At 40.1% G+C, this 13,136-nt stretch overlaps 1 protein-coding gene across 1 annotated transcript in view; it reads right to left on the reverse strand.

Moving 5' to 3' along the window:
* Window positions 1–201: 201 nt before the first annotated feature.
* The window catches only part of COL28A1 (collagen type XXVIII alpha 1 chain), a 99,038-nt gene continuing 86,103 nt past the window's right edge, over window positions 202–13,136 (reverse strand). Inside the window, exons 27-35 of the mRNA XM_073634008.1 lie at window positions 12,008–12,076; window positions 11,843–11,923; window positions 9,421–9,456; window positions 9,060–9,096; window positions 7,175–7,732; window positions 5,542–5,894; window positions 3,859–3,964; window positions 1,253–1,384; window positions 202–401 (exon numbers count right to left, since the gene is read on the reverse strand). Of these exons, the coding sequence (XP_073490109.1) occupies window positions 202–401; window positions 1,253–1,384; window positions 3,859–3,964; window positions 5,542–5,894; window positions 7,175–7,732; window positions 9,060–9,096; window positions 9,421–9,456; window positions 11,843–11,923; window positions 12,008–12,076 (1,572 nt within the window). The remainder of the gene's footprint in view (window positions 402–1,252; window positions 1,385–3,858; window positions 3,965–5,541; window positions 5,895–7,174; window positions 7,733–9,059; window positions 9,097–9,420; window positions 9,457–11,842; window positions 11,924–12,007; window positions 12,077–13,136) is intronic.

Raw genomic sequence — 13,136 nt, forward strand, 5'->3', positions numbered from 1 at the left:
GGTTCTAAACCCATCCATACCCTATCCAAAACTATAAAACATATTGGCTTTAGATGCACTTTAACGTATAGAAGGATATACTAAAAGAATAGATAATGTAAGAAATAAAAAAAAAGGATACATACAGGAATATGGTAGATGGAATGGATGTGCATTAAATACGACAGGGAGTCATATACTGTATCTTGTATAGAAACAGGTTCACTTACCTCCATCTAGGTTGTAAACACAGGACTTTTTACATTCTTCTTCTGTATCGAAGCGATTACCATTACCACTGCAGCCTCCATACCAGAACTGGGCACAGGAATTGGCTTGTTTGTCATAATACCATTTTATTATGTATGTCCTGCAAGGACCCTGATCTAATGGCAGCTTGCACCGTGCATCCTGGATGTACTCTGAAAAAAGAGGAACACAAGGGTGTGAGCAATGATGTACTAAAGCTACAGAAACAAGGACTTTTGGGTTATAGAGCCCTCTGGGATGCAGAAACTGGCGCTGATGTGATAATGAACGAAGAACGCCATGGTGACGCTCCCTCAGGGGTGGGGCCATGACACTCATTTATTCATAGTATGTTCCCAGTCTTCCAGGAGACTGAGGGCATCTTGTGGCAGAATAGAAGTATTTTGGTGAACATCTCTGATTACAGGTGTTTATTGCAGCCTGAGTTGCTTTTATATTTTTTACCCTGCCTGGAGTGCTAGTTTAATTAAAAGAATACAATTAGAACCATAGAAACATAGAAAAGTGGCAGCAGAAAAAAGACCAAGTAGTCTATCGAGCCTGACTGATTTTTTGGGGGTTTTTTTTATAGATCTGTATAGATCTATGTTTGTTCCAAGCATGTTTGAAGCCACTTACTGTTGTCTAACTCACTACCTCTGCTGGAAGTCTATCCCAAGCATCAACTATTCTTTCAGTAATATAATACTTTAATAAATGAGTTTTGAACTTTACTCCAGTTAGTTTGAAGTCAAATTCCTGTGTTCTTTCATATTGAAAATCCTGCCCTCTTGTACCTTATTCACCCCCTTGATGTATTTAAAGGTTTCAATCATGTCTCCCCTTTCCCTTCCTTCCTCCAGAATGTACATGTACATGTTCCTGAAGTCTCTCCTGATATGTTTTATTCCTGAGACCTTTCACCATTTTTATTACAATTGCCCTGGCTTTACCACATAGAAATACTAATGCCTATATTCACCTATGTGTGGTTTAAACAGTAAAAGCTAGGGTCCATGCTTACCTATTGATGGTTGTATCGGCCCATTTCTTTCAGCTGAACTTGATGGAGATAATATTATGGTGGAAGATGAGGTCTTTGATGATGAAGATGATGTTTTCTCTTTAGATGAACTTCCACCTGGTGACAAAACCACTATGGGACAGAACAAGCAAAAAAAATATATATTTTTAGTAAAGTAAATGAATTGATCTGGTGCATTTATACTTCATTGTATTGTTTCCTAAAGTGTATGTATAGCCAAAAGTTTTTAGTTTTGGTGAGGGTAGGGAAGAGTTAAAACCACTTACACTTTATTTTTTTTCTGACTGTGTCTCATTGGGGAGATTAAATATTACTTCCTGTTCTGCGCTTGCAAGGAAAGTGAGGGTAAATCAACTCTTAAACAGTTTTCACATAAACATTCGACCCCTTTGGAAGGTTTACTGTCACCTCTTCTTCTGGTGGAAACCATAACATTTTGCATGTCTCAGCACTTTCTGTCTAGGGCAGGGGTGTCAAACTCATTTTAATTGCTGGCCACCTTAGCAGTATGGTTGCCCCCAAAGCGTCGGTTGTAGCTGGAGTTCACTACATACATAGTGCAGGGTTCAGGGGTGTGCTACGTACAAAATGCAGTTCCAGGGGTGCCCTATCCACAGAGTGCAGAGTTCAGGGTTGTACTATGTACAGAGTGCAGGGTTCAGGGGTGTGCTACGTACAAAATGCAGTTCCAGGGGTGCCCTATCCACAGAGTGCAGAGTTCAGGGTTGTACTATGTACAGAGTGCAGGGTTTAGGGGTGCGTTACGTACAGAGTGCGGAGTTCAGGAGTACGCTTGTCAGGGATGGGCTCAGCCCTTCTTTCTCAGAGCTGGTCGCTCAGCTGTCGGCTAATTGCCAGCTCCTATCTCTCCACAGTTACTCAGCTGTTGATGATATCCTGCTTGTTAGCCCTGCCTACTTAAGTTGTTCAGCCCAGTGGATCTCTGCCTTCGCCTTGGTCAACATCACAGAAATCTCCTGTGATCCTGTTCAAGCTTGCTTTGCTGACATCCCTTCTGGCTCCAGATCCTGCTTGCTGTTCCACTACATTGATCCCTGACTTCTGGCTTGGCTGACTATCTGTTCCGGTTACAGAACTTTGGCTATGTTTTGACTACATTTGTTCTTTTTATTTTTATTATTAAACAAGTGTGATTTAACTGTACTTCTGTACCGGCCTGATTTCATGGTTTCTGACAACGCTATATTAAAAAAATGCAGTGTTTGGAGTGCGCTATGTACAGAGTGCAACCCGATCTCCTCTGCTATGGTCTGTCTGCAAAATGGGGTTGCCACCTGTCTGGTTTTGACCCGGACAGTTCGGGTTTTGACACATGCGCCTGGGTTTCAGTCTGCCTGAAACCCGGACACACATACCTCCAGTCCCACCTCTAGTCCAACTGATCTAATAGGGTCTCTATGGGGAGCCCCAGTATTATGGTGGGGGTGACACTGACCCCTGTATTACAAAAGGGGTGGCACTGACCCCTGTACTTTGAAGAAGAGGGGTGAGACTATGCTCTGTATTATGAGGGGGAGGGGTGACACTGACCTCTGTATTATGAAGAAGGGGGTGACACTGACCTCTGTATTATGAGGGGGAGGGGGTGACACCTAGGGTTGCCACCTGACCTGGATTCACCTGGACAGTCCAGGTTTTGAGTCACATGTCCAGGTTTTAGTCTGCCTGAAACCCACACACCTTATTCGGACCAGACTGTGGCTCCTGAAGTGACCGAGATAGACACACACATCTGATGCCATCTGTTACAGCAATTTGGGCTCACCCACTGTTCGCCGCATTACTCCTCTCCATGGTGCACCCAAAAGGTGTCCCAGGTCTGTTACAATGCTACTACAACAATAATGTTGCCATGCACCGCTAAAGTATTTGGGTTTGGCTTGAAGAAAAGGTGGCAACCCTACTGCAAAACTGTGTGTGAGGGCCATATGACAAGTGAACCGGATTTGGCCCATGGGCCTTGTGTTTGCCATATGTGGTCTAAGGGATAATGACAAGTAGAGGGGTGAATCTACCCAGAAGGGACACAGACTGCAAAAAAAAACTGACAGGGCTTCTAATTATTTCCTGCTCTATCTAAGCAGGGAGGAATTTTGTGCACTTCTTTTCCCTACAGTTTTTTTTGGGGGGTGGTTTAAGGTATTTTTTTGCTAAATGCACAGGTCTTGCTTCAGGTGTAAGGTATTCTTAAAGTAGGCCATGTGTATCCCATTTGGGAGATTTCTATTCACTTCCTGTTCCATAGCCAAACAGGCAGTGATGGTAAATCCCACCAAAGTAAGGGGATCCCTTGTTGTCACCAGGGTCACCAGATACTCTCTGCACAGGAAGATTTCTCCTCTATTCCTGTTCTGGGGGTAAACCCCAAATTTGGGATTTTTTTAACTTGGGGATAGCAGTAAGCATGACAAATAGAGAGGGTGAATCTTCCTAACAGGAGCACAGACATCAATAAAAACCTGACAAGTGTTCTAACCCCTCTCCACTCTATCTAAAACTAAAAAAAAAATGTTTTCTTTTAGTTATACTTTGAAGGAAATCCTAAAATGAAGCACATCATTTACCTCTAGTATTAGTCGGAAGTGTCTCTATTTCTTCATCATCGTCATCATAGTCCCCGTCTTCATCTTCTCCCTCATCTACACTTGGTACGATAACTACTTCTTTTCTCTGTAACAGCAATAGATAAGTGAATGACAGAATCCTGCATTTAGACTCATTTGTGAGCACAGGATAAGGATCTCCAATCAGAGATCCTACTCCTTGCTAGCTGTCATGCCTTTCATAACCATACAGGTACCTCAGGCAAGACATATATTATACAGCTTTATCCTCCGCATTCTCTCTTCATACCAATGTATTTTTCAGAATCTGGCGGTTACCAAAAAATTGTAATGAATGATTCAAATGTACTGCAAATAACAGTCTGATGGGGTAAGATCATCAGTCAGAAAATATTAGTGGTGGACATGTGAAAGTAAGCAATTATCAATTGTTGGACAATTTATGATTTCATTTGAGTGCTCAGTATAAAATAAGGTTACATTCTTGCTATATTATATATTAAAGGATGACTAAACCCACGAATGCGTTGGGTGTGTGTGTATGGCACCAAAATGCAGCATGGGAAGAAAGCAAGTCGGCAGAAGCAGTAAGATGTTTTGGGCAATGTTCTGCTGGGAAAAATTGGATCCTGCCATTCATGTGGATGTTACACTGCTAAAATGGTTCAAGAATGGTTTGAGGAACACCACAATGAATTCTAGGTATTGACTTGGCATCCAAATTCTCCACATCTCAATCTATCGAGTATTAGTGCAATGTGCTGGAAAAAAAAGTCCAATCCATGCAGACCCCACCTCGCAACTTATAGGGCTTGAAGGATCTGCTACTGACAACTTGGTGCCAGATACCACAGCGTACCTTCAGAAGTTTATTGGCATCTATGCCGCAACAGGTCATAGGCACCCTGACCGGTCTGAAGCTATGCAGCTCTATACACAACAACTGCAATGCCCATTTTTTTCTGTTTAGAGCTGTTTTACCCACTAAAGGATTTGTATTTCTATCCATCCAGTAGTGAGATTTACAAAGCCCTGTTAGGGCCTGAACACACTGGTTAATTTGCTAAAGGCAAAAAGACTGTGCAATTTGCAAAGTGCAGTTGCACTCTGCAAGTGCAGTTGCTCCAGAGCTTAGTAAATGAGCAGAAGCTCTGCTGACTTCCATCATCCAATCATATGCAAGCAAAAATTATGTGTTATATTTTTTCCTTGCAGGTGATTGGGTACTCTTTGCAAAGTGAAGCCTTACCTCATTTACTAAGCTCTGGAGTAACTGCACTTGCAGAGGGCACAGTCTATTTGCCTAGTCTATTTGCCTTTAGTAAATCAACCCCTATATGTGTTCAGCTACTCGTGGTGGCCTTGGCCAATGCAATCCCGATGCACAGAAAAGGCAACTTGCCTTCAGTCCTATGAGTTCATTTCACATTGCGTTGCATTGCAACCTGATGCAAAGAATAAAGATGATTGAAATAAAATGTTGTCATATCTTAAGAAAGCTGAATGTTACTTTTCAATTGGGTGTTGGGTGTTTCAAGCTTATTTTGAATAGCACTGACTTATGTCAGTGCCCACTGTGTCTAAATATAAAGGCACCAAGCATCTACAATATATATTCACACACACACACAGTTTATAAAATATTTGTCACTGTTCACAGTCAACATGTTACAGTTGCCATACCGGGACTTGTGTCTGTCGGAGTTTTTCTTCAGCTACCCTTCGTCTTTCTTCTTCCTGTCGAATTCTCTCTTCTTCTTTACGAATTTGTTCTTGACGGATTCTTTCTTCTTCTTTACGAATCTGTTCTTGTCGAATTCTCTCTTCTTCCAATCTGAGTCTTTCTTCCAATTTACGCTTTTCTTCTAATCTTAATGTCTCTTCTGTGTTCACTCTGTTCACTTCAGCTCCAGGATAAGTGATTGTAGAAGAGCCTTTGATCGGGAACATTGGGTTGATTTTGCTTCCTACTCGATTGAAGATGAGAGCACCATTTTCATCTTCACAGAACTGGTTCACCAGTTTAGACTCCAAAGCTGTTTAGAGATAATACAACTAATAAGACATAAAAAGTAATTATTCTTAAAACCGTAATAAAGTACAGGCAAAGCCCGAACAATGGACCCTCCCCCCTCCTAACACCTATACTAACCTGTGTAAAAAAGATGTATATACTTACCTATTTTCATTCTGGTCTGGTCATGTGATCCCCTGTGTCAGCCAGCAGCAGCTGCAGGGGAATGCAGAGATAACCTGACAACTGCTGTGAAAGCCAGGAGCAGTAATGTCACCCATAGGCTCCCATGGTGCAGCCATTGTTGGCGGTCCCCACTCTCCCCTGCAGTCTCCACTGGCTGACAGAGGGGAGCCGGATCACGTGACTGGACCAGAGTGGGCTAAAAATAGGTAAGTACAGTAAAGTTTTTACACAGGTTAGTTAGTATTAGTTAGTATAGGTGCTAGAATGGGGGGGGGGCATGTTTAACACTAGTTAGGCTTCAGCTACAATTCTATTTTTCAAGGTAAATGTTTTTTTCTAAAACAGATAGTAATAATACAACTTACATGCATTTGCTGTTTGTTCAATAAATTTCCTCCGATCTTTTTGTTTTCTTTTCTAATTTTTTTTAAGCCACTGAAAAAAACTAGGTAAAAGAAGAGCAACACGCATAGTCGAGCATTTTTCAGGCACTCCCATTAAAGTCTATTGGGGACAAAAAATGCTTGAAGTTTGCAGCTTGTAGCTAAAAAGAAACTCAAATACTTTTTGAGCTGCAAGCTTTAAGCGACACTATGCTCAGGTGTGAACAGGCACAATTGAAAACATTGAGATTTTGGATGTTGAGTGTTTGTAGAACCTCAAACTTAGAGCTGCGTAATGCTCAGGTGTAGATTAGCCTTTACAAAGCAGATATAATAATGTTTGGTAGTTCTGAAGTTGGCCTCCAGGCAAGCAGCTAAATATACAAGTGAAGTACATTTAAGGGGTTTTACCTGACAAAGAAATTGTACTGTATTTCTGTCCATCCAGTTCTAAGAATTACAAAGTTCAACCACACAGCAAAACCCTGTCTGTCAGGGCAGGTGATCTGAATTTTCTCTGCTGCAGGCAATATTTACAAATGTTTTCCCTCCCCAGCCTGTGACTGGACAGTGAAAGGAGAAGCAGACTCAAGAGCTCATCTCTCTATCACTCTGCTCCCTCTTTTTATCAGCATGTCCCTTATTAGTACAATATAAAAAGTAAACAAATATGTACAGATACACAAGCTGTTACTTCAAATAACTACATTGTGCATTTTTGTTCTTTTATTACCTGGAAGAGTGTTGAAGTCATCAATGAGATACATATGCTCAGCATCTGGTTCGGAAGCTATTAGATTTAGTTCCCTTATGAATTCTTGTTGAGTTGTATCTGTAGCATTTACAATTCCAATGGCATACATTTGAATATTAGCGGCCTGAGCTTCCCGCACAGCTATGTCTAATTTCACAGCTTCTCTCTTGTCCGTCTGACCATCTGTGAGAACAATGGCCACTTTCCTGACTCCTGACCGTGCACCAAAAAATCCTTCCTGGGTGGCCTTTCGAATTGCAGTTCCTGTATAGGTGCCCTCTCCCATATACATCATCTTTCTGATGGCTTGCTTCACATCTTGTTGAGTGGTGAATCTGTTCAGACCAAACTCTAGACGCACCTCTAAACTGTAGAGCACAAGTCCTATTCGGGTGGCATTTCGGCCTACAGTCACTCTATCCACAAGAGCAGTCACAAAGTCTTTGATGATTTCAAAGTTCTCTGGCCCAACACTCTCAGAACTGTCTATCACAAAGACAAGCTCCATAGGTATTTCCTTACATTTAACACCACAACCTACAAAAAAAAAAAAAAAAAGAACAGGCGTGTTTACTGGTAAATTTACATGATATAGGCTAGATTTATAAAGCTGCTTTCCTTTTTCTCAACTGTTATTTTCTTGCCACTGTTTCTTACATAACTAATACTTTTAATGGGTGAGTTCACAAAGAGGCTTAACGGGCTCTTTTTTTAAGTAGTGCTGTGTCACTACTGTATATCCATGGCTGTTATTATAAAACCGATGTAGAAGCAATTATCAAAGAATACAGCATATGTTCTTACTCCTCAAAATAACAAGAGCTTTAGGATCAGCATGGAATTAAACATCTACTGTTGCCTTAATGAAAGAAGAGACAAGTATTCTTATATAATTAAAAGCGTTGGAACCCCCAATGCCATTGGCCTAGAATCAAATGCCTCCTCTGCTAATTTGTTACTAAACTCTGGAACCATAGTAAAGTCTTCCACCATTAACTTTCATTTTTCTAAATTCCTAGAACATAATAATATAGACTATTATGCACCAAAGAAAAAAAAGAAGTGCCCTTCCCAAATTTTTGGTCTGATAAAACACAATCGTTGGCCGAGTAAACCTAATAAACCTTTGCAATACTGCACTGTGCATGGCAAGCTCCATAAGAAATAGGAGATATGAAGCTCCACAGATAGTTTGGGCGTAAAAATGTGATAACTAAAGACAGATAATCCAGACTACCGTAGGAGGCAAGATGTAAGCTGACCCAAGTGAAACAAAGGTTGAGATTGAAGTAAAAGAATAACGCGGTAGAAGAGAATAGGCATTTGGAGTTTAAATGAGTCTAAATGAGTCATAAATTTGCATAAAAGGCAAGTGAATTCTAGAGTTGCATCAACTTTATTATCTATAATACAAATAACTATGCTTTCCACTGTAAGTCCCCTTCCACACGGGGCAGGCTCCATTGCAGTCCACCTGCTCAGCTGGGAATCTGTTTGCTGATCCCCACTGAGCAGGAAGATGACAGGTCTGTGTTCTCTCCGTTTATGCAGAGCGGACACAGACACCGCCCGCTCTCCTCTATGGGCGGTCGGATGTAAACAAGCCATCTGTCCATTTACACTTGACTGCTATCCGATCCACCATCCTTTTTTAGCAGACAGGATTGGTGTGGATGTCGGCAAGTGTTAACAGACACATGTTCATTGATACCCGCAGCTCCATAGAGGAGACTGGAGGGTCCGATCGGGTCCACCTACAAAAACTGACCCTAAGATGTAAGAAAGAAAATTCTCCTAATTATGTTACTAATGCCTATTTTATTGTGGTGTAACATATGGTGTTAACATAACTATTTTTACTTACCACAGATTTCCTTTATCATTTTAATTATATCTTCTCTCTGTGTAATAAAAAAAACAAGCTCCTTAACATACTATATTTAGATGACCACATGCAACATACTGTATCTAAAGTACATTCCATTAACACTAACTGACATCAGTTCTTTTGGGCTCATTTAATAAGGCAGTACAAAGTGTAATGGCTCTACAAAGTGCATGAAATCCAGTCAAATTGCAGTCTACGGTGGGTTAGTCAAAAAAAGATTGTTACTGGTTGCTTTAGATTAGTGCACTTTTCATTCAATTGTACTCATTCATTGTACTTTCCACTTAAGGTCCATTTGCCAGCTTGGCCAGTCAGTTTTAATCTAAGATATACTTACCGTTAATCCAGCTTCTCCTTTAGTGCCTTGTCTGCCCTGTAAAAAGCAAATATTGTATTGTTGTTGATTTAGGTAGCTGTTGTGAGCATACAGCAATGTTAAAGATAAAGTATGAAGCCATATTTCTTAGATACACTAAGGCAGTGGTCTCCAAACTAGGTGTGACCCTTTGTTTACTTTTATTCGGTCCTTGGGACACTATTTCATCCACTAATACCAACAACGGGGCATTATCCCCCCCCCCAAGCTAGGACTAGTAAAAGGGCACAATTCCTCCCCTCTGACCTCCACGATGGGGCACAATTCCTCCCAATGATACCAACAATTGGGCCCAATGGCGCCAACAATGGGGCACACATCATCCAAATGACATCAACGATGGGGCACAAGTCATCCCTATGATACCAACAATTGGACCTGAGTCCAGCCCCCCTAAAGTCTGAAGGACAGTAAACTGTTTAGAAAATGTGGAGACCCCTAAGACTAGAGAGTGAAAAATCTGATGCAGCTGTGAATAGAAACCAATCTGCTTCCAGATTTTGTTGTCAAAGCTTAATTGAAAATGCTGAAGTTAGAAGCTGATTAGCCACCATGCACAGTTGCACCAGATTTTGCACTCTCCAGTCTTAGTAAATCAACCCCTAAACCTGTTGCCTGGAGGTACGTTGTAGACAAGCCCATCTCCATTCTGGCTCTGGTATTGATCTGCAGATTTATATCTCAAGGACATAAATTATTTTATTGTACAAAATATCAAAAATTGTACAACAGAGTCACCTTGACACATTTCAACAGAATGGCTTAATGATGAATTCAGTCTATGACAAAGCCATTCTGGTGATATGCATGACTATGACTATATTATACCATTTTTATTATTTTGTAAAAAAACAGATCCAAATCCAGATTATCTGTATTATCTGTATAATATTATTGATCTGCAGTCTACAGCAGTATTCAAATTATATTTAGTTGAGGCTAATTTAATGCAAAACACATTTCCTAGTTTGGAGAAACTTGTTTGTCTAAACAGCTGGAATGCTCCTTATAACTGTCTTTCTGTATTGAACTAGGTTTCTGAAAGAAGATGTGCCACCACCTCTTGTCCCACCTAGGCTGATTGCATCCCTTATGCACAATACTACTGGGTCTATGTGAGTGCATCACTGTGATTATTATCCTTCTCTGCTTTTCGTTTGTTCATTGCACAATGATACTGTTTGTTTATTTGCATGATTCATCTGGTTGCATGTTGTATAATCAATGAACTGTTGGGTTAAACATTAGTATTTGTGTTAGAAGATTATTTTACTTTATATATATTATTTGTAGTATTTCTCCTATTTGTCCTAATATGAATTGTTCATTGAATTATTAGCTCATGAGCGCCAACACTTGTAAACATACATTTTACACATATTGTTTTTGGTTAAGTGTATTTTTATCACGTGTGTTTTTATCACATGCAATTTCATGTAAATTTATGCATGTATATTTTTGATGGCTTTATTTATTGAATCCGTTCACGCATTTTTATACACATACCACTAATGTGTTTATCACATGCAATTTTTATGCAATTTTTATGCATTTTTATGCATGATTATGGTTTGTTGGTTATACCCATTGAACCAACTCAATTTACAGGCATACCCCACTTTTAAGTACGCAATGGAGTTTATTTACTAAAGCTAGAAAGTGCAAAATTGGGCTCACTTCTGCATAGAAATCAATGAGATTCTAACCCCAGCTTGTTCAATTAAGCTTTGGTAATAAAACCCGGAAGCTCATTGGTTTCTATGCAGAAGTGAGCCTGATTTTCCATTTTCTAGCTTTAGTAAATAAACCCTATTGTGTACTTAAAAGTGGGGTATGCCTGTATTTACTTGAGGTGAGCTGTGCACTGATTGTTATTCTAGTAGAGCGCATTAATAATTTATTTTCTTTAACTACTTAAAAGCACTGCTACTCTCGGGCACAGCGCTGGATCAAGATCGGGCTTAGGTAAGTATTTAGGATGGGCTGGAGGGGAGCTGAACATTAAAGTATTTTTACCTTAATGAAAAGAATGCATTAAGATTAAAAAAAACTTTAGCCTTTGGATTAGAACCACTTTAATGGGACAATCCCCAACATTTGTACAGGCAACTATATTTGAATGGTTTAGGTTAGATTTGGAGTGTGTATTGCCAGACTGATGCAGAGCAAACATTTTCTGATCACTCATTGCAAAATGCTGATAGATATACATGAAAAGCAAGAGAAATGGAGTTGTCCAAAGAAATAACTTCCTAAGATGTGTGCTAGGCAAATATCAAGTATGCTTCATTTTATCACTTCTCAGGCATAATAAATGTTTAACATCAAAGTTTACTACTGTTGCATGCTTCTTCTATGGTCTATGAGACAGAGTATATCTTACTGTTTCTCCTGGGGATCCAGGGTCTCCACCATCACCTTTATCTCCCTTTCTTCCTCTTTCACCAAAAGAGCCACGGTCACCCTGAAAAATAATACGTTTATCTTTCACTGTAAGCTTTTATTTAGGACGTTTAGAATTATTATATGCATCAAGCTATGCCCTGACCTTTGGTCCCAGAAGTCCTTCTCCTGGAGGTCCACGAGGTCCTGGTACACCTTGAACTCCTTGTTCTCCCTAAAAAGTTAATTAGAGTTGTTAACATTAATATATTTTATTTTTTTCTTGCAGAGAACCATTGATGTAACTATGTTTCTATGAACCCTATGCCATTCCTCCTCTTTCTTTCTCTTAATGATCACATAGATCTATAACAGTGGTCTCCAAACTGTGGCCCGAGGGCTGGATGCGGCTCTTTGCTAGCCTTTATCTGGCCCTTGGGGCAGTATTCCTCCCAGTGACACCAACAGTGGGACTTTATTCCTGCCACAGACAAAAATGATAGGGCACTATTCCTCCCACTAATATCAATGATGGGGCACTAATCCTTCCACTGATACCAATGATGGGGCACTATTCCTCCTCCTATTGACCACAGGTGCTATGTAACTGACCACCAACCCTGAAGCAATGTTTTTTCTTGCAAATGTGGGCCCGGGACATTTTCTACACCCACTGGCCACAATCCAGCCCCCCTAAAGTCTGAAGGACAGTAAACTGGCCCTTTGTTTGAGAAGTTTGGAGACTCCTGATCTATAACACAGAAGATAATAATGATCTAAGCATCAGATCAGGCCTATCAGTAACTTCACAAATCTGCATATTTTTTAAGGAAATGTAAAGCGTCGTGCACAAATTTTCTTTATTTATTCATAATAAAATTTGAGTTTTTTTTTAAGTTAGGTATATAAAATAATATTTAATATTTGCATTTTGAGCCAGCAGGGAGAACTTTAGGTTCGGTTTTCTTCTGTCTTTGCACCCCTGTTGAAAAAACTCAATAGCTCAAGCAGAATTTCAGACTCACTAGTGCCTGAAAAAGAGGAGTGACTTATCCCTTGCTGGACAGCTGCATATAATGTTTCAATAAGAAGCATCAAGCCTCAAAGCACTCAGCATTTGTTGTGCTGTTTTCTGAGCTAATTCACAGTGCTTTGGGAATCCTTTGCCATGTATGGAATATATTTAACCTAACACGGAAATCATCTCTGAGTCAGTGTCGGATATGAACACCTTTGCAACACCAATCCTACCAAAGTCACTCAATCTCAGCACACCAGCCAATGTAACTGACTTT

The sequence above is a fragment of the Aquarana catesbeiana genome, linkage group LG06 (assembly GCF_042186555.1).
Source record: "Aquarana catesbeiana isolate 2022-GZ linkage group LG06, ASM4218655v1, whole genome shotgun sequence".
NCBI classification, from domain to species: domain Eukaryota; kingdom Metazoa; phylum Chordata; class Amphibia; order Anura; family Ranidae; genus Aquarana; species Aquarana catesbeiana.